The sequence below is a fragment of the Lycium barbarum genome, chromosome 8 (assembly GCF_019175385.1).
Source record: "Lycium barbarum isolate Lr01 chromosome 8, ASM1917538v2, whole genome shotgun sequence".
Classification (NCBI taxonomy): Eukaryota; Viridiplantae; Streptophyta; class Magnoliopsida; order Solanales; family Solanaceae; genus Lycium; species Lycium barbarum.
The window spans coordinates 107,514,407-107,537,671 of record NC_083344.1 but is presented as its reverse complement, the minus strand read 5'-3'; the positions used below and the strand labels follow the sequence as shown (position 1 = coordinate 107,537,671).

General features: G+C 35.7%; 1 protein-coding gene and 1 long non-coding RNA gene across 5 annotated transcripts; both read left to right on the top strand.

Annotated features, from left to right (window-relative positions):
* The first annotated feature begins 89 nt into the window (after positions 1–89).
* LOC132606586 (protein DETOXIFICATION 46, chloroplastic-like) lies at positions 90–11,421 on the top strand. Its single transcript, XM_060320163.1, is given in 15 exon segments — positions 90–589; positions 4,143–4,237; positions 4,324–4,432; positions 4,553–4,608; positions 5,219–5,274; positions 7,420–7,558; positions 7,689–7,826; positions 7,907–7,975; positions 8,091–8,201; positions 8,349–8,477; positions 9,040–9,117; positions 10,542–10,613; positions 11,018–11,080; positions 11,181–11,246; positions 11,249–11,421. Coding segments are annotated over 15 exon segments (1,650 nt in total). The 5' UTR covers positions 90–156; the 3' UTR covers positions 11,285–11,421.
* A 4,413-nt stretch (positions 11,422–15,834) lies between these two features.
* On the top strand, positions 15,835–19,683 carry LOC132606585 (uncharacterized). Of its 4 annotated transcripts, none has more exons than XR_009569983.1 (3): positions 15,884–16,186; positions 16,280–18,437; positions 19,044–19,683. It is a non-coding gene; the product is annotated as an uncharacterized LOC132606585 (long non-coding RNA). The 4 variants fall into 4 exon arrangements; XR_009569984.1 differs by having other exon boundaries at positions 15,886–16,473; positions 17,847–18,437; XR_009569985.1 differs by having other exon boundaries at positions 15,886–17,918; positions 18,288–18,437.
* Positions 19,684–23,265: the final 3,582 nt, after the last annotated feature.

The following is a 23,265-nucleotide window of genomic DNA, read 5'->3' as shown; positions in this document are numbered from 1 at the left end:
AAAAGTCGTGACAGTGACGTGGAACTATGTGGGACCCATTGCCAGGACAGTTTCCTATACAGTTAATCAAGCACATTAAAGTGCCACTAGCTGCTTCTCTCTATCTTCAAATGTTCCACATTTTTTTTGCTTCCTTCACCTATTGCCTCAATATCAATGTATACTCAAGCAGTTACTCTCAACACTTTCACTTACAAATCTCGAATCTCAATACAAACACGAACTCTCAACAATGTCAACTCTCGCTTCCAAGTTGCTCGTGTTATATCAGTCTCTCCTATTTGCAATATTCGCAATCGAATAGTAATAACTGCTTGCTCAAGTCCCAGTCAAGAAATTCTCCTCCAAAATGAGATTACTGATGCGGTAGAAAGCTTAGATTCAGTTAATGACCAAGTGGAAGAAAATCATGTGGAGTCTACTAGTAGTGTAAGAGAATTCTCTGCTAATGAAAGTATTTGGACTCAAATGGTTGAGATTGCAAAGTTTTCTGGGCCTGCAGTTGGGCTATGGTTATGTGGGCCTTTAATGAGTCTTATTGATACCGCTGTCGTTGGTCAAGGAAGTTCCATTGAACTTGCTGCTCTAGGTACAACTCAAAAGATATTACTATACTCTCTCCGTTTCTAAATAAACGATGTTTTAGGCTTTTAATTTTGTTTCAAAATAAGTGGTGCTTTAGTATTTCAAGAAGAAATTGATCTTATTCTTTTAAAATTACCTTTATTTATGTAATCGAGAATCAACAACAACAACATACCCAGTGAATTCCACAACATGGGGTCTGGGGAGCGTAGAGTGTATGCAGACCTTATTCCTACCAAAGGTAGGGAGGCTGTTTCGGAAGACCCTCGACTCAAGAAAAAACATAGGAAAGGTCAGATACGGGCAAACAAATCAAAGTGATTATGAAAATGAAAACAATGAAAGTAAATAAGTCATGATAAAACAACAGATACTCATCGCAGAAATCAAGGGACAAGAAACTATAGAGCAATACAACTACTCGTAAGAAAGGATAAACACGACTACCTACTAGCCTTCTACCCTAATATGAGTCCTCCATAACCTCCTATCTAAGGTCATGTCCTCGGTAAGCAGGAAATGCGTCATGTCCTGTCTAATCACCTCTCCTCAATACTTCTTCGGCCTACCTCTACCTCTTCTGAAACCGTCGCTAGCCAGCCTCTCACACCTCCGCACTGAGGCATTTGCATCTCTCCGCATCACATGCCCAAACCATCTCACCCTCGCTTCCCGCATCCTGTCTTCCACCGAGGCTATTCCAACCTTGTCTCGAATGACTTCATTCCTAATCCTATCGCTCCGAGTGTGCCTCTACACATCCATCGCAGCATTCTCATTTCCGCCACTTTCATCTTCTGAACATGAGATTTCTTGACTGGCCAACACTCCGCCCCAGACAACATAGTTGGTCTAACCACCACTTTGTAGAACTTGCCTTTAAGTTTTGGTGGCACCTTCTTGTCACACAACACTCCGGAGGCAAGCCTCCATTTCATCCACCCTGCACCTTCTTGTCACACTACCTACTAGCCTTCTACCCTAATATGAGTCCTCCATAACCTCCTATCTAAGGTCATGTCCTCGGTAAGCAGGAAATGCGTCATGTCCTGTCTAATCACCTCTCCTCAATACTTCTTCGGCCTACCTCTACCTCTTCTGAAACCGTCGCTAGCCAGCCTCTCACACCTCCGCACTGAGGCATTTGCATCTCTCCGCATCACATGCCCAAACCATCTCACCCTCGCTTCCCGCATCCTGTCTTCCACCGAGGCTATTCCAACCTTGTCTCGAATGACTTCATTCCTAATCCTATCGCTCCGAGTGTGCCTCTACACATCCATCGCAGCATTCTCATTTCCGCCACTTTCATCTTCTGAACATGAGATTTCTTGACTGGCCAACACTCCGCCCCAGACAACATAGTTGGTCTAACCACCACTTTGTAGAACTTGCCTTTAAGTTTTGGTGGCACCTTCTTGTCACACAACACTCCGGAGGCAAGCCTCCATTTCATCCACCCTGCACCAATACGGTGTGTGACGTCATCATCAATCTCCCCATTTCCTTGTATAATAGACCCAAGATACTTGAAACTATCTTTCTTCTGTATGACCTGGGTGCCAAGCTTCACTTCCACGTCAGCCTCATGCACTATAGTACTGAACTTGCACTCTAAGTACTCTGTCTTGGTCCTACTCAACTTGAACCCTTTAGACTCCAGAGTTTGTCTCCAAACCTCCAGCTTAGCGTTAACTCCGCTGCGAGACTCGTCAATCAGGACTATGTCATCCGCAAATAACATACACCATGGCACCTCACCTTGAATTTGCCGCGTCAATCCATCCATCACCAAGGAAAATATAAATGGGCTAAGAGTTGATCCCTGGTGCAACCCATCACCACTGGGAAATGCTCTGATTCTCCTCCCATAGTCCTTACCCTGGTCTTGGCCCCATTATACATGTCCTTGATCGCCCTAATCGAGAATCGTTAAGTAGTTTTTCTTTTTATCGACATTTAATCAGGGTAAGTTAGTAAAAATACTATTAATTTTCTAAGAGTGAACACTTTCTTAAGGGTGTGAGTAGAAAAAAAAATCACTTATTATGAAATGGAGGGAGTACTATTTTATATTTATACTAATTAAATTAATTCACCTCAACTTAAATCCTAAACTAGTTGATCAACTATGTGAATTTTTGTATGTCTGTCGTGCTTGTTCAGGCCAACTAATGTTTGCAGTATCCATCATATTAGAGCGCGTTTGGACATAAAAATGTGAAGTTTGCAAAAGAGTAGTAGTTGGAAAATAGTTGAAAAATGGTATTTGAAATTGGAGTTGTGTTTGGACATGAATAAAACTTGAAAAAGTGTTGAATTTTGTGAGTGATTTGGAGTGAAAAATGTGAAAACATGTACTTGGATTTTTTCGAATTCCGGAAAACTGTAACAATTCTATTTCCAAGCATCATTCCGGAATAAAATTCCAGAAAAATACCTCTTGCACAATATGAGGCGGGGTGGACATTAGATTAGCAGGTATATAACTGTCGGGATGTCCCAAAACATTAGGAGCATATAAAAACCAAATGTAGAAAAAAGCCATTACTATAAAAGCTATTGGACATCAATGGTATTAGAGTGCGCCTCTTCACGAGGGTGATTAAAGTGCAACAAAATGCCTTAAAGCTACGCTAGTAGGGCTTGTGGGCAGAGAAAGAGATCTTAATTTATCCTTAAGGATAAGAGCTTCTCTTATATTATAGAAAGGTTTGTAGAAAAGAGATCCTTCAAATATCCCATGTTGTAGGGGCTTAAAAAAAGCTTTTAGGTTAGAAGGGATGTCTTGGAAGGACAATAAAGAAACTCGACTTGAACAGGGCGTCCCCAGAAAAGCTTTTTTTTTTTTTTTTTTTTTTTTTTTTGAGATCCGACAACTCTGAATTACAAGGGGTAAACTCGGGCTTGGATCGGATAGGATTGTGTGCGCCGAGCCCTTCAGGTCTCATATTTTGGCAGAGTTTACCATACCTCCATCCCCTATGTTAGGCGGTCATAATATATTGTTACGTTCTAGCGCTGTTATGCCAGAATAAAAGTGGAATGAAGTCCCACTTATGCACTCGCTTCGTTCTACAAAGCCTTGTTGATTCTAAAGTGAAAATTATCCATGGCCAAACCGGCCCTTAGTTAATTGAAACTGGCTGATAAGCATCAATTGTTGGAAAACACTTTTTAAGTAGGCGTTTGGCCATAGATTCCAAATATTTTTCACTTTATTTGGAATTTATGGAGTTGGAGTTGGAGTTGAAGATCGAGTTGTGTTTGGTTATACTTTTTGCAGAGGAGAGAAGAGACCACTTTATTTGGAATTTATGAAGATGGAGTTGGAAAACAAGTTTGGAGCACTTTTCCAAATTTGGAATCCAACTCGAAGTTGGATTTGGGAATTTTATAACCAAATACAGATTTTAAAATAAAGTGAAATACTTTTCCGGAAAAAAGTGAATAATTCTCATGGCCAAACGGCTAAGTGTTGAAGCTGACTTAAGCTCACATAGGCAAAGTTGTTTACTGTTATATTCTCATTTCTGCTTAAAACTTTTAATTGGCAGGTCCGGGAACCGTCTTTTGTGATAACACAAGCTATATTTTTATGTTCCTCTCAATTGCCACTTCGAATTTAGTTGCTACTTCACTTGCAAGGCAGGTAAAAAAAAAATGGAATTGCTGTTGTACTTTTTGATGGTTGATTTAATTACCATTATTTGAGCATTGTCTTGGGTTCTGGCGCAGGACAAAGATCAAGTTCAGCATCAGATATCTATCTTGCTTTTCCTTGGGTTGGTCTGTGGTGTTCTAATGTTTTTCATTACGAGATTGTTTGGTATTCGTGCACTAACTTGTAAGCATCCTCATACTCTTTTCGAGTGGTGGATGTATCAAGTGCGAGATTGATATTTCCAATCTCCTCTTTTTCCCTCAGTGGTGGCACAACTAATGGTTTTATTTGTCTGAATATCAGCTTTTACAGGGGCCAAGAATATACAAATCATAAACTCAGCAAATACTTATATCCAGGTTATGCTGCTCGTAATATTTTGCTTGTTCTAAAGATCTTTTTAACTTTCTTTATTCCTTTTAGCATCATTGTGTTACTTGAGGAACGCCAATGCTTTTTCTATTTTTTGGTTGGTGACACATTAGATAAACTTTCCAGTGAGGAAGGATTTATTTTGTTGGTCAATTAGATACATCTATATAGGGTCCAAACTATATCGAATATTTGAACAGTGTCCAGTTCGGTAAACCATCAAATGACACAGATATGAAAGTTCAGCTTAGGTTAGATGGAGAATTTGCCCCTGAAAATGTGAACTTTTGCTCCAAAGAGAAGAATAACTTGGTGGAGGTGGAAAAGTTGAGAGTAAATTGAATGATTGATTAAAAATCGTCTCTGAAAGTTCTTGTTAAGATGTTAAGCTTTGGGGTTTTGTCTGTCCTAGTGGACACTTGCAGATAGAGACATAGAGTCATTTGATAAACATTGTCGATTTATCTGCTATAGAAGGCGTATAAATGCGTGTGCTAGAAATGTAATATCATTTTCTAGTATGATCAAGTTATATTATTGCTATGCTTGGTGTATTTAAGCTTAACTTCAACTGAATAGTACATTTTATGGTGACAGATTCGAGGCTTGGCATGGCCAGCTCTGCTGGTTGGTTGGGTTGCCCAAAGTGCAAGGTACAATTTACCTATTCTCAAATATCTTGCAACATATTAATATTTTCCTTTAGACATTGTCGACTAGAATCTAGTGGCCTTACTGATCTGGAGGTCCGTGTTATTCTATTACATCTTGTTCTTTCGTATTAGAAGATTTGTTTAGAATAAACTATTAACATATGTCCCCAATTTGATTCTTCATCACTTTCTATGATTTTATGCAAGCTAATTCCTCTGTCCATCATTTATCAAGGTTCACTATTTTCTACTTTGGGGTCGATCATCCAAGGGAATAGTGAGATTGATGACAATGTCACTCATCATATTGGAGCGGGATGGATGAAATGGAAGCTCGCATCAGGTGTGTTGTGCGACAAGAAGGTGCCGCCTATACTTAAGGGAAAGTTCTACAAAGTGGTGGTTAGACCGATTATGTTGTATGGGACGGAGTGCTGGCCAGTTAAGAAAGCTCATGTTCAGAAGATGAAGGTAGCAGAGATGAGGATGTTGAGATGGATGTGGGGGCATACCAGGAGAGATATGATTCAGAATGAAGTGATTCGAGACCAGGTGGGTGTGACCCCCGGGGTGGACATGATGCTAGAAGGAAGGTTGAGATGGTTCGGCTATATGCAGAGGAGACGCGCTGATGCGCCGGTGAGGAGGTGTGAGAGGCTGGCAATGGTGGGCCTGAGGAGAGGGAGGGGTAGGCCAAAGAAGTCCTGGGGAGAGGTGATTCGGCAGGATATGGTGCATCTTCAGCTTACGGAGGACATAACCCTTGATAGGAGGGTGTGGAGGTCAAGAATCAAGGTAGAGGGCTAGTAGGGGGCCGCGAGGATTTCTTTTAAGTACTAGGAGTATTATTATCTTTGTTCTTTCGCGTATTTTTTTTAGATCTCTATTATAACTTGATTGTTTCTTTCTTTCTTTCTTTAACTGCATTTATCTTATTATATGTTGCTATTACTACCTGTTATTATTGTTGTCTTGACACCTTCTCTGGAGCCGAGGGTCTATCAGAAACAACCTCCCTACCTCCCATGGTAGGGGTAAGGTCTACGTACACTCTACCTTTCCCAGACCTCACCTTGTGAGATTATACTGGGTATGTTGTTGTTGTTGTGCTGCATGTTCATCTTGACCATGTAGGCGATCATTTGTTGCATATGTTAAGCACTCCTCTTGTCTTTCTTCACGCCAAATTTCATGTTTCTATTTAGTTGTATATATTGGGGATGAGTTGCGCTTGATGACATCACGAATTCCAGCTTTAATAGGAGATCTATAATTCGCATTAATAACTCCACCAGCTCCACTTAGTTGCAGCCCTATAATTTTCCCTTGAATCAAATTAGCAAGGACAAGTAAGACAGAGGTGGAACCCGCAAGGGTGACTCAGTTGGTTGAGCATGAGGCTTTCATAATGGAGGTCTCAGGTTAGAAACCCTTTGCCTACGACAGCAGGGGATTTGCCTTCTGGGTCGAGCTCATCGCACGGGGCTTGCCTAGTGCAAGTTATCTCTCCTGTGTGGTTTGCGAGCTATTGCACAGGAGCTGGGTTTACCCTGTGCGCACCCGAAGGGTAGCAGCTGCGGGTTCCCATGTCATAAAAAAAAAAAGTAAGACAGAGGTGGAGTTTTTTATCCCCTTTCAAGGTCTCAAGTTCGAAACCCACTGGGTGCAAACAATTTCTGAGGGCCATCGGACTGGGGTAAAACCCTGAATTACCCGTGGTGCACTTGCGGGAAACTCCTTGCCAAGGGCCTGTGCACCCCCGGGATTAGTCGGGGCTCAAAGAGACCCGGACACCCGGTGCTTAATCAAAAAAAAGGTGGAGTTTTTTATCTTTGTCATTTCAAGGCCAATTATGATCCCTGCTTTCGCTTACACATAAACAATGTAAAGGTCGTTGATGGATCTGAACGAGATATTTCCGTATTATGTTCCCAGCTAGAAGAGAGATCCTTCTTTTCGCAGTAATATGATATATTGATATGTACATTGTTCGTCCGTAAAATATGAAGGTAAGTTTATCTTTAGGTCACTTTTGAGGTGAAGATAGTTTATGTTGTTCTGACAGTATTACTTAGTTAAGATACTTACATTACATGATCAGTTTTGCTACCTTGTGATATATGCTTATTGCTCATCAATGCACAGTTTAGGCATGAAAGATTCATGGGGACCTTTAAAGGCTTTGGCAGTTGCTACTGTTGTTAATGGCATTGGCGACATAGTCTTGTGCAGAATTTTCAGTTATGGTATTGCTGGAGCGGCATGGGCAACAATGGTGTCCCAAGTAAACTACTCATTCCTACCAAGTCCTTTCTTTTATCCCTAAACATATTTGATGTGTTCTTCATCACTCTCTTCTATCTCCATTATCACACATCTTAAATAACCTTCCTAGCTTGGTAACGTTGTTTTAGGTTGTTGCAGCCTATATGATGATCCAAGCACTGAACAATAAAGGCTATAAGGGTTTTGCTATCTCTGTTCCATCAACAGATGAACTTCTGCAGATATTCATGATCGCTGGCCCTGTGTTTCTAACAATGATGTCAAAGGTTTGTGTGAATTGAACTCATTTTAATTCGGTGCAGAAATCATATTTTATGCGGACATCTGATATTATGCTGAACTTCAGGTCGCATTCTACTCTCTACTGGTCTATTTTGCTACCTCAATGGGCACACAGACAGTTGCTGCTCATCAGGTATTCTTAACTCAGAATTTTTTTGCTGAAGTATTATTCTTATATATACTTTATTCTTCATATTCCTCAAAAAGGTGCATAGATATGACCACTAACATATTGCCTTTTTATTTAGGTCATGGTACAACTGTTCATGATCTGTGCAGTATGGGGTGAGCCTCTCTCTCAAACAGCACAGTCGTTTATGCCCGAATTGTTATATGGAGTCAACCGAAATTTGTCAAAGGTTATAATCTTATTTTGGTAAAAATCAAAACATCTCATGCGTGAAAGTTGCTAGCTATCATGATTCATTGCAGGCAAACTCTGTGAGCACAGAGTTCTCTCATCATTCCTAATTACAATGCTCTAAAAGATGAATGTTTTGAATCAGGCCCGAATGCTGCTTAAGTCCCTAGTGGTTGTTGGAGCATCATTCGGAATGGTACTGGCATCTCTTGCAGCATCAATTCCATGGTTATTCCCCAAAATATTTTCACCTGATCCTCAGGTCATACATGAGGTTAGTTCTGTAATATCCTTACATTTGTTTTTCGGTTTAAGACATTGCATTCTAGACATGAAGTAGATGATATTTGACACATTTTGCTTTTGTGAGGATGTTTATCCTCTTCCGCATACTTACCAGAATAATATTGACTACTAGAAGCAAATAGAGGAATGATTGACCAAAAGAAAAAATGACAGAAGGAAGTACAAAGTTAGTTATTTGCTTTGTTATACCGGCTAGTTATTGTGTATGTCTGATCATGACTAGATTAGTTATTTCTACTGTGTAATTCTGTTTTCCCCTCTATCTTTCATCCTTTTAGGTTAACATTGAATAGGACAAACTCATAAGCTCAAAAATAAGGTAACATGGAATTTATTAGTCCAAAGCCCAACTGACACAATCAGAAGGAGATGGAAGGCTGCATACAATAGACCCTTGTGGTCCGGCCCTTCCCCGGACCCCGCACATGGCGGGAGCTTAGTGCACCGGGCTGCCCTTTTTTGTTTTCACATGATTCAAAATTGTAATTGTATGATTCTCCTGATAAATTTTCTCTTTTCTATGGGTGCAGATGCATAAAGTATTACTGCCATACTTTCTAGCTTTATGTGTGACACCCAGCATTCTTAGTCTTGAAGGAACTCTGTTGGTAATTTTTCATACTTCCTGTCAAGACTTTCTTTACTCTTTATTTTGATCTCTTAGGCATGTTAATAAATCAACAGACAGTTTTTTTCTGTTCATATGATCACATCTCTATTTTTTGCTTGTAAGAAGATGGATCATTTCAAGTTATGAGGGTAAGGATTATCTTCTCTCACAAGCAGAACTAGGATATAAATTGATTGGACAAGATGTCTCTTTCATTCTTTTTAAGGGTTTCATTCATGTAGTGAGGTTCCATAAATCCGTAGCCAGAAAATCAATTGTTTTTTAGTTTTTTCTAGAAAGTGTTTTTGTATATTAAATTAAAGAAAAACCCTTTGTGTATGCATTCTGCAAAACCAGAAGAGGGAATTCAATGTCAGTCGCCATCTCCTTGGCACATGTGACTGTTGTCTCCTCTACCATGTCCTCCTTAGCGTCCCTTGTTATGTGATGCAGAATTCTTCCTCTGTTGTATCTTCTATGAAATCATAGTGAACACTTTTAACACATTTTTCACGAGAAAACTATATAATGAGCTGACTATTAGGCAACTCTTGTAAAAATGTAACTCTGCAATTAATGAATCACTAATCCAACAAGCTAAAGAGAAGCTGTACCATAAAGTTAAATTAATAAGCTCAGTTATGTAAGTATTACCTAGAGATTTTGTGTTGTGTGTGTGTGTGAGAGAGAGAGAGAGGGGGGGGGGGGGGGGGGGGGGGGAAGATGATCTGCTATTTGTTTGCATTTAACCAAAGCTTCTTCTTAGAAGATTTGATTTTGAAGTTTTTGTTTGCATTTAACCAATGCTTCTTCTTAGAAGATTTGATTTTGAAGTTCTTTTTAAGAAAAAAAAGAAGAAGATTTGATTTCGAAGTTTTAGGTTTCTGTATTGGTATTTTATCAAAAATGCAAACAATACATGAGAGAATTATTTGAACTCCAATTTGAATGTGGACATAGTAAAAATGTTTTATTCCCTTCGTCAAAACATAGGGAAAAAGTAAGAAAAATATAAAGTAACTATTAGAATGCCATGTAGAATTTTTTTTCCCTGAAGTTCCTTTTGTATATAGAAATTTAAAATATAAAGTAACTAACTAGAATGCCATGTAGAATTTTTTTCCCTGAAGTTCCTTTTGTATATAGAAATTTATGTTTCTTTAGCAGGTAAAGGAGCATCAGCTTTCTCTATGCTTTACTTCTAAATGGCTTTTGGTCTTTTACCAAACATCCCTTGAATTTCCAACTTTGCCAACTTTACTTACAGAAAACTCTTGCTCCCACTTCCATCTCCCATAAACTGTTGTGATCCTTATCATTTCCTGCTTTCTAGCACATGCATCATTTCTCCTTTTGTTATAACTATTATGTTTCGAGAAGCCTTTACCTCAATCTCATGATGTTTTGATGATATCTATTCAGGCTGGACGAGACTTGAAATTCATAAGCTTATCAATGAGCTCGATATTTGTTTTGGCTTCTCTTCTCCTCATGGTATGTCATTCAATTTGTTTCAAATTATCCACCCTTTATGGCGTATTGGCAAATCAAGTTCTTTATGCCTTGGACTGGCATTGTTCCAGCATTAGACCTTGAGAACTAGAATTTAATCTCTTCACTCTTACCCCTTTCCATTCATACAATCCCATGTGAAGTAAAACTATATCTAAGCAAAGATGTGCACTGACGGTATAGATAATATTTGTACAACTAGGTTACTTATAAGGTAATTACGTGTAGTCTTTATGATAAACAATTGTAATTAGCAGCCTGCGATATTACAGGTTAGATTAAACAGATCGTGTAAAAAATCTTTAAACTGTAAGTGCATATAACTTAAAATCTTTTTTGATATTATCATTGTTTCAACATTTCCACTTATTGTTTCTTTGAACCAGTTGCTGAGCAGTAAAGGACTTGGTTTGTCTGGATGCTGGCTTGCACTTGTTGTATTCCAATGGGTAAAATTCCATTACAACTTACAAGCTTTTATACATGCTTTTTCTTTGTAAAATCGACTGATGCCATAATGCTCTTTTTGCATTTCTATTTTGTTTCCAGTCTCGATTTTTCATGGCGCTACGACGGCTCACCTTGTTGGATGGCATACTCTATTCAGAAGAGTCTTAACACATTATGAGTTACAGAAGTTGAAAGCTGTATAGGATTCTAAGTTTCTTACAACAACAACAAAAAAATTACAACAGAAAAAATGGAGATGGGATCCAACTCTTCCCATGGTAATGTATACCACAAATGTGCTATTTATTAAGTGGCAATATTAGCATACTTCTGTCTTTCATTATTTTTTTGAAACCCGAAATGTGAAATCCAGCAAATTTTCGAAAGAAGTAAATAATGAAGGATAAAGCTTCCATTGAAAAATTAAACCCACAGATCTTGAATGAGCTAGGATATGAGACAATTTTGAGAAACAAACGAAAGCATAAAAGATCAATGTATCATCCAAGTTGACAAGAATTGCTAGATGAAAAAATAGGAATTAGCGACGGACGAATTCTGTAGCGAAACAGCAAAATCTGTCGTTAATCCTATTTAGCGACAAATAATCAAAAAATTTTGTTAGCTACGAGCAATTTAACGATGGATTAACGATGAAGTTCGTAGTTAATTTTAGTTTTTTTTTTTTTTTTAGTAGTGAATTGTTCTTCGCACTTCTTCATAAAGACATTTAACATCTTTAATTACTCCTATATGAGTATTATCCTAAACCCGTCAACCGGTTCGGGTTAACCGGTTCAAACCGGTAGCCGGAACCGGAACTGGTTGAACTGGTTCCGGTTAACCGTTTATTATATATCGGTTTCTATTTTTTGGAACCAGAACCGGATCGGTTAAACGGGTAAAACCGGTGGATTTTTTTTTTTTTTAATTGTAGCCGTTGGGCAACGGTGCATTTGCAAAAATGGCCATTGCCAAACGGTCCCCAATCCATTCCCCCCCTCCCCCCCCCCCCCCCCCCCCCCAAACTTTTTTTTTAACACTTTAACCCATCCCTCACCCTTATATAAACCCCTCTCTATTTCCATTTTAATCCACACCAATTCACTCTTCTCTTTCTCTCAAATCTCAATCTCTCAATTATAGTTACTTTGCAACAATTAGTCACTTTAAATTTCTCTCAAATAAATATTATAAAGTCTTATTATAGTTTCAATTATTAATTTTGCAATTATAATATTGTTGGTGGAGTTGGTGATTTTGCAACAATCCGAATTAGCTTTGGTGGATTTGCAATTCTAGCCGCCTTCACTTTCTTGGAAATTAGTCCGGCAATTTGGTACCTTCGTTCCAACTCTATCTTTATTTTTCGCAATTTAATTCTATCAATTTAATTTGTTGCAATTTATTTTCTTGTGATTTAAATTAATTCTATTTAATAATGGCGAAGAGATTTAGACGTGGTGCCGGTAGTAGTGGTATTGTTAGGCGTGGGCTTAACGAGGAAACATTTGTGGAAGAAACGCCTAATTTAGGTATTGATGTTGGTGGAAATAATCCACTTTTAGGTCATGAGGCAATGCAACAACATTATACCGACACTTTTAATGAAATTGATGATGATGATGATGAAACACAAGCTCCCGAAAATCCCATAGGAGATACATGTCCTGCACAATCACATACACAAGACAAACCGCCTAGAACTCGTAAGCCAACCGCTAAAATTTGGAAATTTATGACTAAGGATAGGGAAAGCCAAACAGTTAAATGTACCCTATGTGGACAAGTATTTACTTTTAAGCAAGAAACTAGTAAGGATGGTGGAACGGGTACACTAAATGCTCATATGAGAAAGAAACATATGGATGTTTGGGGAGAGCAAACAGGTTCAAATGTGGAGGTATTCAAATGACGATAGACCCACGAACCGGTAAAATTTTTAAGTATGACAAGAAAAAAAAGCGTGTAGAAATAGCTAAAATGGTAGCTTATGATTGTTTACCATTTTCCTTTCTTTCGGGTTTGGGGTTTGTTACTTACATTCAACGTTGTTATAATCCGTTATTTGAGGGTATTCCTAGAAGTACTTGTAGAGCGGATGTAATAGATTTGTATAAAAAATATAGATTTTATTTGCGCCATGTATTTAATTCTTTAAATTGTAATGTTTCTCTTACCGCTGATTTGGGTCTTAGTCTTAACAAGTTAGATTTTTTTGCTATTACATGTCATTGGGTTGATGACAATTGGGTTATGCAAAAAAGAATTATAGCTTTTTTATATGATGAAGGAAAAGGTCGTCACGATGGAAATTTTTTAGCGGATTCAATGTCTACTATTATGAGATTTTTTAACATTTATAGAAAAACACTTTGTATTGCTTTAGATAATGCTTCTAATAATACAAAGGCGATTGGTCTTTTAAAAAGAGAATTAAACCCTCCGCTAAAAAATATTTTTCATGTAAGATGTAGTTGTCACATTTTAAACTTAATTGTTAAAGATGGTCTTGTGCGTTTTGACGATTCTATTCAAAAAGTTAGAGATGCGGTTGCGTTTCTTTTTTGTAATGCTAATAGGGGAAGAATTAGAGATTTTAAGAATGCTTGTGTGGAAAATAACCTTAGACCTAGGAAAATTCAAGTAAAAATTGAGACTAGGTGGAACTACACTTACATTATGCTACAACAAGCATATGAGTATAGGATTCTCATACAACAAGTTCACAACAAATATAATATTAATAGTGATGATTGGTTAAATTTTACGGATTGGGAAGATGTTAAGGAATGTGTTGAACTCTTAGAAATTTTTTATAATGCAACTCTTGCTTTTTCTAAACAATTTTATCCCACGGTAACCGGAATTTTAGCCTACTTAGCTGAAATAGTTAGAGTTTTACAAGAGTATAAATATAAACCCGGTTATCAAGCGGCTATTTTTGATATGACAACAAAATTTAAGAAGTATTTTTTTCCCATCCCAACTTTATTTATATTGGGTTCTCTTTTAAATCCTTGTTTAAAAGTGTCTTATACTAAAGCATTGCTTGGTCAAATTTATACATTTTTAGAAATTGAAGAGGGAGTTCAACCATCTTTAGCTGAAGCCGAACTCGCTATTGATGACGAGTTTAGAAAAGTTTTTACTCATGATTCTAATTTGGAAGAACATGCTACACCCGTTGCTCCACGCCCTACTACTTCTCAAAGTAGCAAAAAGGGCTTGTCGGATTTGAAAGTTTTACATTCACATTCAACTCCTTCTTGTAGTGCAAACTTTGATGAATGTCACTTTTATTTGATGCAGCCAAATGTGGATATCAAGGAACTAGATGAGTTGGACGTCTTAGCATGGTGGAAGAAATACAAGGCAAGTCATCCGATACTCTCAAGAATGGCTCGAGATATCCTTATGGTTCAAGTATCAACCGTGGCTTCGGAGAGTGCATTTAGCCAAGGAAAACAACAAATTGGAGACCATAGACACTCATTATCCGACTTTATCTTACAAGTACTAGTGTGCATTCGCGATTGGATTAGATCGAAGCGACGCAACCAAAACTTAGAAGCGGAGGAAGACGAAGAGGAAGAGATTGAAGATTTGATAGCAAGTGGACCGGACCAAATGGAAGACTTTGAAGATATCTCCATGGCCGAATATGATATGGGGGAAATTAACCAAATGATTGAGAATTGGTGATTTTATTATTCTACTATTTCTTTGCAACTCATGTATTATTTGCAAGTTCAAAAAACTACAACTTGCAAATAAATATTATCCAAGAATGAATAAAATATATGGCTCATTGAGCTTTCTTCTATTTACTTGTGTTCATATTTTTACTTATATTAAGTTAGGAATATACCTAAAATATACTAAGAATATACTTATAATATACATCTACTTAAATTAAAAACTAGAAAGTTACAGACTTGAAAAATAACTAAAATTTACTAAGAATATACTTATAATATATAGTATACATATAACTTAAACATATATATATATATATATATATATATATATATATATATATATATATATATATATATATATATATATATATGTATATTCTTACTATATTTTAGGCATATGTATTATAACTTAAGCATATAACTTAATATAAGTAAAAATATGAACACAAGTAAATAGAAGAAAGCTCAATGAGCCATATATATATATATAAGTTATATAACCTTAGTATATTGATATATATAAGTATATTCTTACTATATTTTAGGTATATGTAGTATAACTTAAGCATATAACTTAATATATATATATATATATATATATATATATATATATATATATATATACGTATATGATGTATTGCTGCCTTGCTGTTAGCCTGTTAGTCAGTAAATATATAAACTTTACTTATAAACTTATATAACATATGTAAATATACTTACAATATACTAATAAATACTATAATATATATATACAATACAAAAAACAAAAAAAAAAAGGTTTGGACGTGTTTGAACCGGACCGGTTCTGGTTTCGGATTTTTAACCGGTAAACCGAAACCGGTGGCCGGTTCCAGTTTTTTAACCGGAAACCGGCCGGTTTGTTAACCGGTTACCGGTCCAGTCCGGTTCAAACCGGTTAACACGTTTAGGTAGAGCTGAGAAAAATTAAAAGAGACAATGACTTATTATCTATCTATATATAATAGGAGAGGCAAAAGCATGAGAGGATGACAAGTGTCATGCTCAGAAATTCCTATTTTTAAAAAGAAAATAAAAAGATAAAAAAGAAGAAGAGAAAAGAATACATAATTTACTTATTTTTAAAGAAAACTGCCAATTCAAAAGGAAATTATAATTTCCTTCACATATTTTGTTTCAACTCAGTGTTATATACTGATATCCATTCAATTCAAAGGGAACCGCTCTTCCGTTGATTTCAGACTGCACGCAAAACTCTCCGATCAAATTCCCGAAAGATCAATTTTGTTTCTACAATTTCTTTTCCCACAGCCGGAAACACTAAATCAGAGTTTTGTGGGTTTTTTTTTTTAAGTCTCAAGATGGATCTTTCGCAAGAGACCAAAAATTACATCGGGTGATTGGCATCGGAAGAAGACTAGATTAGTCGGTGTTCTCCTCTAGATTTCCCCGTCGCTTTTTATTTGGTTATTCAACTTCATTTACAGTTGAAAATTTCTGATAATTCTCTTTTTTCAGTTGAAATATGTTAACGTATTTTGGTGATTCCTATAACTGCGAAGCTTTGAATCGGCAAAAGGTCCTCTACTCCATCTCCTAATGGGCTGGTGGCAATCCTCAATAACCCGATACAACTTGTGCGAAGGGAAAGTCCATATCATGTTCAGTTTATCCTTTTTCTTGGCCAAAATTCAAACTTTTTTACTGATATGGTTGGTCACTACATAATTTTTTAAGCTGCTTCTATTCTGAATGATATATTTTTTCTTTTTTATTTCTTCATCCTTTGTGAGATAAAATGAAGATTTAGGTGTTTTTGAAGTTGTGTGCCAGCTTTCCTCTTGGTCTCTGCACTTCATTTTTCTTTGTCTTGCCTTAACTAACTTCATATGTGATATGCGTTGTTTCCGGTCAGAGTATAGTATTCAATTTTCCATATGTGTTTTTATCAATGATTACTTTCCTTAGTACCGTGAATTACATTTTTGTTGGGAAATGACTTTAAACAAAAAGGGAGGAGGAAATAAATCTAAGGTTATAGCTTGAACAGAACATTAATCAAACATGTTATGTGCAAGGGGAAAATAACAGACCATAATATAAGAAAACAACAACAGACGAAAATGCTATTGCATCAATAAACATGCTCTAATAAATGGGTAAGAGAAGACTTCGATAGCGATTAGACAAAACAAATAGGAGAGGAGGATTCCAGCCAAAGATTCGTGATACTCACCGGACTTTTCCAATTTCTATCATTAAAAAAAACACCTAAATTGAGGCTGAATTAGGAATAATTTTCTCCGCCGAAATTGACAAATATGAAGCAAGAATCAGTGAGATAATAGAAACTAGAGAACTATCCAGAAGCTGAGAGTAATAGAGCAATTAAGAAGGTTGATGACACACATAGAAGATAAGACATGAAAGGGAAAGTATTAAGTATAAGCGATTACACCTTATGTACTTTTTAGACTTGGAAGATGCCTCCTCCTTTAATCATTTTCATGTTCTAATCCTGTCTCAAAATAAAAGTTTGGGATTTGAATTTCTCAGATTTTCATCAAGTTCTATATGTTGCATGTGTTAGCTAGGGCTCGAGAGTAAACATTGGAATGAGTAGATTTTTGCTCTAATTCTGTATAGTATTTCATATCGCTGATTTTTGCTAATCTTTGGCTAGAAAATGAGACCGTTAGATTGGCAGTAAACTCTTTCAACTCCAATCCTGTTTTAGAAAATGATGCAGTTAGATCCCCACCTGAAAAATAGTTTTCATCAGTTGGAGTGACCTTATGGAGCAATTCTAACATTTGAGTAAACGTTGGAATGAGTAGATTTTTGCTCTAATTATGTATAGTATTTCATACTGCTCGAGAATGTTTGTTGTTTGTTCAATCTGCTTTTTGGTTTTTGCTTGATTTTAAAAGGCCTCTCTAAGTTTTTCTCTGTTGGCAGGAAATCAACTAAAACGTCGTTTTAGTCATTTGATTTTTATTTTGTTTTTAAATTTTGTAACGTTTTAGTCATTTGATTTTTATTTTGTTTTTAAATTTTGTATTCATCTAAATCAATATCCTAACAGGTTACGGTGCTCAAATCTGAAACTGCTTACAATTTAGAGTGGTAGCTTTTTGATGGGTTTGACAATGTTCAGGTGTTGCCAGTTAAAATAATTTTCCTTATCATGTTGCACTGAAATCACAAATATCTCTGAGTTTAGCCTTTAATATCATGAAGCTATTGATATCTGACATGCATGCACATCATAGTGGCATGTTGACAAGATTTCCAATTTTACTTTTCTATTAATAGCTGACATGCATGCATATCATTAATTTCCTTAACTTATATGTTTTCTTTTACATATTCAGAAAGCCACGAACACCCTTGAAAGGGCGGCACCTCTTACACATGCAGTTGAAAATTAATGTGTTGAGATATGTACTTATAATGGATTATTAATTATTATCTTCAACAAATATACATTTTTGTTAAGTTATATCAGCATAATGTAATATTACAGACTTTCAAGTACCTTGATGAGGAAATTTAAACAATAAATATGTTGCAAGCAATAAAATTTCAACACAAATCAGTTTGGAGCTTTGCATTGCAAATTCTGGAGTTGCAGTCCTACTCTTTCATTAAGACCAAGACGGAGGGAGAGAAAGTGGTGAGTCCAAGTCCATAAAAAATGAAATTTGTTTCATTTAAAGATGGATATCGATTCTAAATTTATCATAACAGACTATATATTATTGGTTTGTTAACTATACTAATATTGAAGTTTGTGCTAAAGAAAAATAACATTTGTGCTATAGATGATTAAGCAGAGTAGATATATGTTGTTAGATACGGTTTATATGTTGGTATGATGTAAATGAGGTTATTGAAATTGCATAAATGACCTATACCTTGATTCAAAAGAGAATTATTCTACTTGATCCAATGATGAAATTAATTAATTTGTTAAGACCTTTGATCATAAAAAGATTTCTTTTCATACTTGTAAGGTTTGTGAGAACTTATATATCCGGGAAAAAAAAGGAAATGAAAGTGTTGCAATTTTGTTAATAAGACAGTTTTCTCGCTTTGATCGATCGCCATGATTATGGACCTATTCATGAATAACACTGACATTATTTCACTTATGATGTGCAACATTCTTTTGATTATCCTCCTATCAAATTTAACAAAGAAGCCAATATATTGGTTATTTGGACAGAGGCTTCTTTATCATTGTGATTATTGTTCATCTTATTATTTCGGTCTTTTGCAGCAACAGAAAGCCGCATGAAAATAGAAGAAGCTCTTATGTGGAAGAAGGCTGTCATAGACTATGTCTTGAATTCAATTTCTCTCCAGTCCAAATAAGAACAAATAGTCAAGACAGTGCCTGCTTGCTATGTGGTACTACTACTTAAATAAGAGAAGTACCGTCCTTTGAATGTGTATTCTCACAAGCCTGTTTCATTATTGCTCTAGCCAGACGACAGATTAATATAAAGAGGCAGGATCTATTAGGAATGTGGACCAGAGTGGCAAGGAGGGAAACATGAAGATAAGCAAGGCATTCATCTGGGTCGTGGTTGCCACAATTATATATCATATTTGGATAGCAAGGAATGACTCCGGGTGCCTCATCCACCTTCAATTAGTAAGGAAGTGCTACAGGAGTGCAAATACAGATTTTTTGACATGATGAAGTGGCAACCAACATACAAAGATAGAAGATGGATAGAATAGATACTGTTGGGCTTAACTATATAGAAAGGACTAGGTTGTTAATTGTAATAGCAACAGATAGCGAGTTTGTTAGTTGGTCGCTATTTTTTTAATTTTTTTAATAGTTGTAATTTCAAGTTGTAAAGGGGACCTTTTTAATTGGTGTTTCAATAATACGTGGTTCGTTCACTAAATGGTGGATCCATTTCAACTTCTGACTGTTTGTATCATGTACTATATATGGTTATTATATTTGAATTTGGTTCAAAATTTATTCCATGAGACCATGACTACAGGATAATTTCATAGTGTTGTTGTTCTTAGATACATTGTGAAAAGAAGCAAGATGACATTTGAGAATTTACAGCAAGAAATTATATTTTATGTGATCAACAAGCAAAATTAACATTTGCTATGATTATTTTTCTTTTAATAATGCCGCACATCACGCGGGTAATATACTAATTTCTCTAAATGTCAAATACTATAAAGTAAGTTCAGTTTGTCAAAACAACTACTCCGATACTTGAGACCACAGGGAGTATATCAAAAACTCAGAGACAATTTAAGTTTTTAACTTATGCAGGTAGCCGAAAATATTATTGAAGTTTATATTTCCCCAACCACAACTTGCACATAATTACCTTGCCACTGAGCCACTCAAGGGACAAGTCAAGAAAAAGGTATCCATCACTGACCCTGTCACAACTAATAGAACATAATGGTTCATAATTAAATTTCTCTCAAGGGATATATTTTTGAGGTGGAGCTAAAAGCTACTCCATATGTTCCAAATTATATGATATTGTTTGAATAGAAATTTAAGAAATAAATGAACACCTCAAAAATTTGTGGCTCTAAAACATGTCATAGTAGTTGTGTGGCCTTAGATATTTTTGTGATTATAAAAGCTTTTCATTAAGGATAAATTGGGAAGTATAAAGTTAATTATTTTCAAATTCAAAGAAATGATTAAAAAGAAAAATATGTCACATGGACTAAAAAGGAGGGAGTGATAAAATTCCATTTTAACTACTCTAAAGTTGTTCGGTGAACAATGATATCAAACACCATGCAAATAGAAAACATGCATTTGATAAGTTTGCAAGCTTTATCAAAACGTACCAAATTAACATGTAGGATGTAAAACAAGCTCCTAATACATGGCGTACGTAATGAGTTTGTTTCATCGTTGTTCCCAGTGATCTTATAATCTTTACTAATACACTATAAAGATGCTAATATGAAATTACAGAAGTAATCTTGTGGGCGTGTTTGTGTCAACTTGGCTCCCCCTGAGCCAGAGATCGGTTAGATATTATGGTAAGTTGCCCCATGCAGTATATATAACTGAAAATACTAGTTAGGAAACTAACGGGTTGCTTCTTTAACGGAAGCGGATCTGCAGCAATCACGACTTCTATCACTGATCATCAACAATCATCACGAAACGGATGAATTTTCTTGATCCACAGTCAAGATATCCTCATAGATGCAAAGCTTTTTTTTTTTTTAAGTAAACCATGCCGTCATATATACCGTGGTGGATTTTCTCCCCCAACACCCCATATATATATTTGTATGTTATAGGTAGAATTTAAGATGAGAACAAGCTAACTAACATTCTTTATGAATGGATCTGACCCAAAACCTATATATTTCCAAATTCCAATACCTGATGATGAAAACTGGAATTAACAAATACAGTCAAACCTCTCTATAACAACATCGACATTTAAATAATATTTCGCTGTTATCGGTAAAAAAAATGCATCTGAAGATTCGATCATTTTTGTATGATTTCTCTTGCACCCTTTCCAATGGGTTTCAAAGATCAAAATCCTTTATTGATTAGCCCATAAACTGACCTAGGTAAATCCATGTACTCCATTAGATTATTCCTTCTGACTTAGCATATGTAATTGTCAAAATCCTAAGCTTAATTACACTTTATATATCGAAGGAAAATCTTTTAATGATGAAAATATATATTCATATAGTAATACACTTTGTCATAAATTGTTTATTAAAGTATCAAAATATTTGGTCAAACTCTCTAGACCTATTATTGATAATCTTATTGATTCTATATCTATAAAAATGATTAATCAATACATTACCAAAAAAGAAGATCACTTTTATAGATGATAATTTTACAAAGAGTGTACTGCTAAAAAGATGGTTGTTGCTGTTATAGGTAAAATCTATTATAGAGAGGTAAAGTATAACCTAAAAAATCGGTTCTGGGAAAAACTTAACTGCAATAGAGATTGTTATATAAGAATGTCGTTATAGAGAGGTTCTGCGGTATATTGTCTAATGAAAAGTTCAAAACATATGCCCATTTAGCAAGTCACGTAAAATGGGAAGTGAATAGTATGGTACTACTGACATATAACCACTGCAATGATGGCTTTTCCATGAATCATATGACAAATGGGAATTGGCAAGTATAGGAGATTTGAGTCATGAATTGAAGGTTGCATGTGAAGTTGTGAACCACACTTTGAGAGAAAATTTAGTGGGAAGTACCAGCTCACGACTATAAATTATAACCTTCATAATTATGAATTGCTTTGAAGGACCATACGTTAGGAGAAGAAAAAGAGAACCACGTGCAATCAAACTCTAGAAACGGTCAATGATAGAAGCTCACCATATAAATAAAAATCCTTGGATGATTCTTTTATCAATCCAAATTTTGGTGAATAGAGTTATTTGGTATTTATACTGATAAAAGATAGCAAGTATGTAATGAAATAATTGAGGTGCATACGAAATTTATGAGCGGGTGAGTTGGGAGAGCGCAAGCAGGGGCGGATCTACATGTTGTCGAGGGTGTTTACCCGAACACTCTCGGCAAATAATTACAGTGTATATATAGGATAAATTTTCTGTGTTTATGAGCATATATTAACTTTTGAACACCTTGAATAAATTATATTTAGCTTTGTTTTTTTTCGAATACCCTGAATGAAAATCCTGAATCCGCCACTGAGCGCAAGGGTCCAAATCTACTTTACCAAAAAATTGCGTACAATATAATGTACATATAAAGTCAATTATTTATGTATATATAATAGAGTTGGACTCTATTGACTTCTTCGTTTGTTTAATTCTTTATATTTTGAATTCTCTTTGTGAAAATTCTCGCTCCGCAAACTAATCTGAACTCCGCTATTATTATAAAAACAAAAAAGAAAGAATGAGAAAAGCTCAACATATCAATTCTTTGCTTCTACTCCTTCACATAGAGCATTGAGTTTTGAGAAGATTCCCTTCTTTTTTATACCCACTCGACCCCTCAATTTTTTGGGTGTGGTGTAGGTTTGATTTAATCAACGAAGATAAACTATATCCATTATTATTATTATTTTGTCATTATATTATATATAGACATTTCTTGATATAGAATATTTTATTAATCCATCCTTTTGGGGTCAAGATTTAGTTGAGACTTTCTTTTCTTGAATGCCTTGTCGAGTGATTAACTAAAACTTACGCCACCACCTTTTTATCCCACCTCTTCTTTCATTCTTTTTTTTTTTTTTTTTTTTGTTTAATGGTCGAGTACTCGGAAGGTGCAAAGATGGTTGTCATTCTTTATTGTGATAGGAAGACAAGGACCTTTTTTTTCCTTTTCTATAATTTTCTTTGTCACGTAATAATTAATTAGGGCGCTGCAGAAAAGTTTCAATATAATTAGGACGTATGTAATTAGATGTCGTAATTCAATTTTAAGTAGTTCCACCTCTAGAATTATGTTGGTTTTGAGA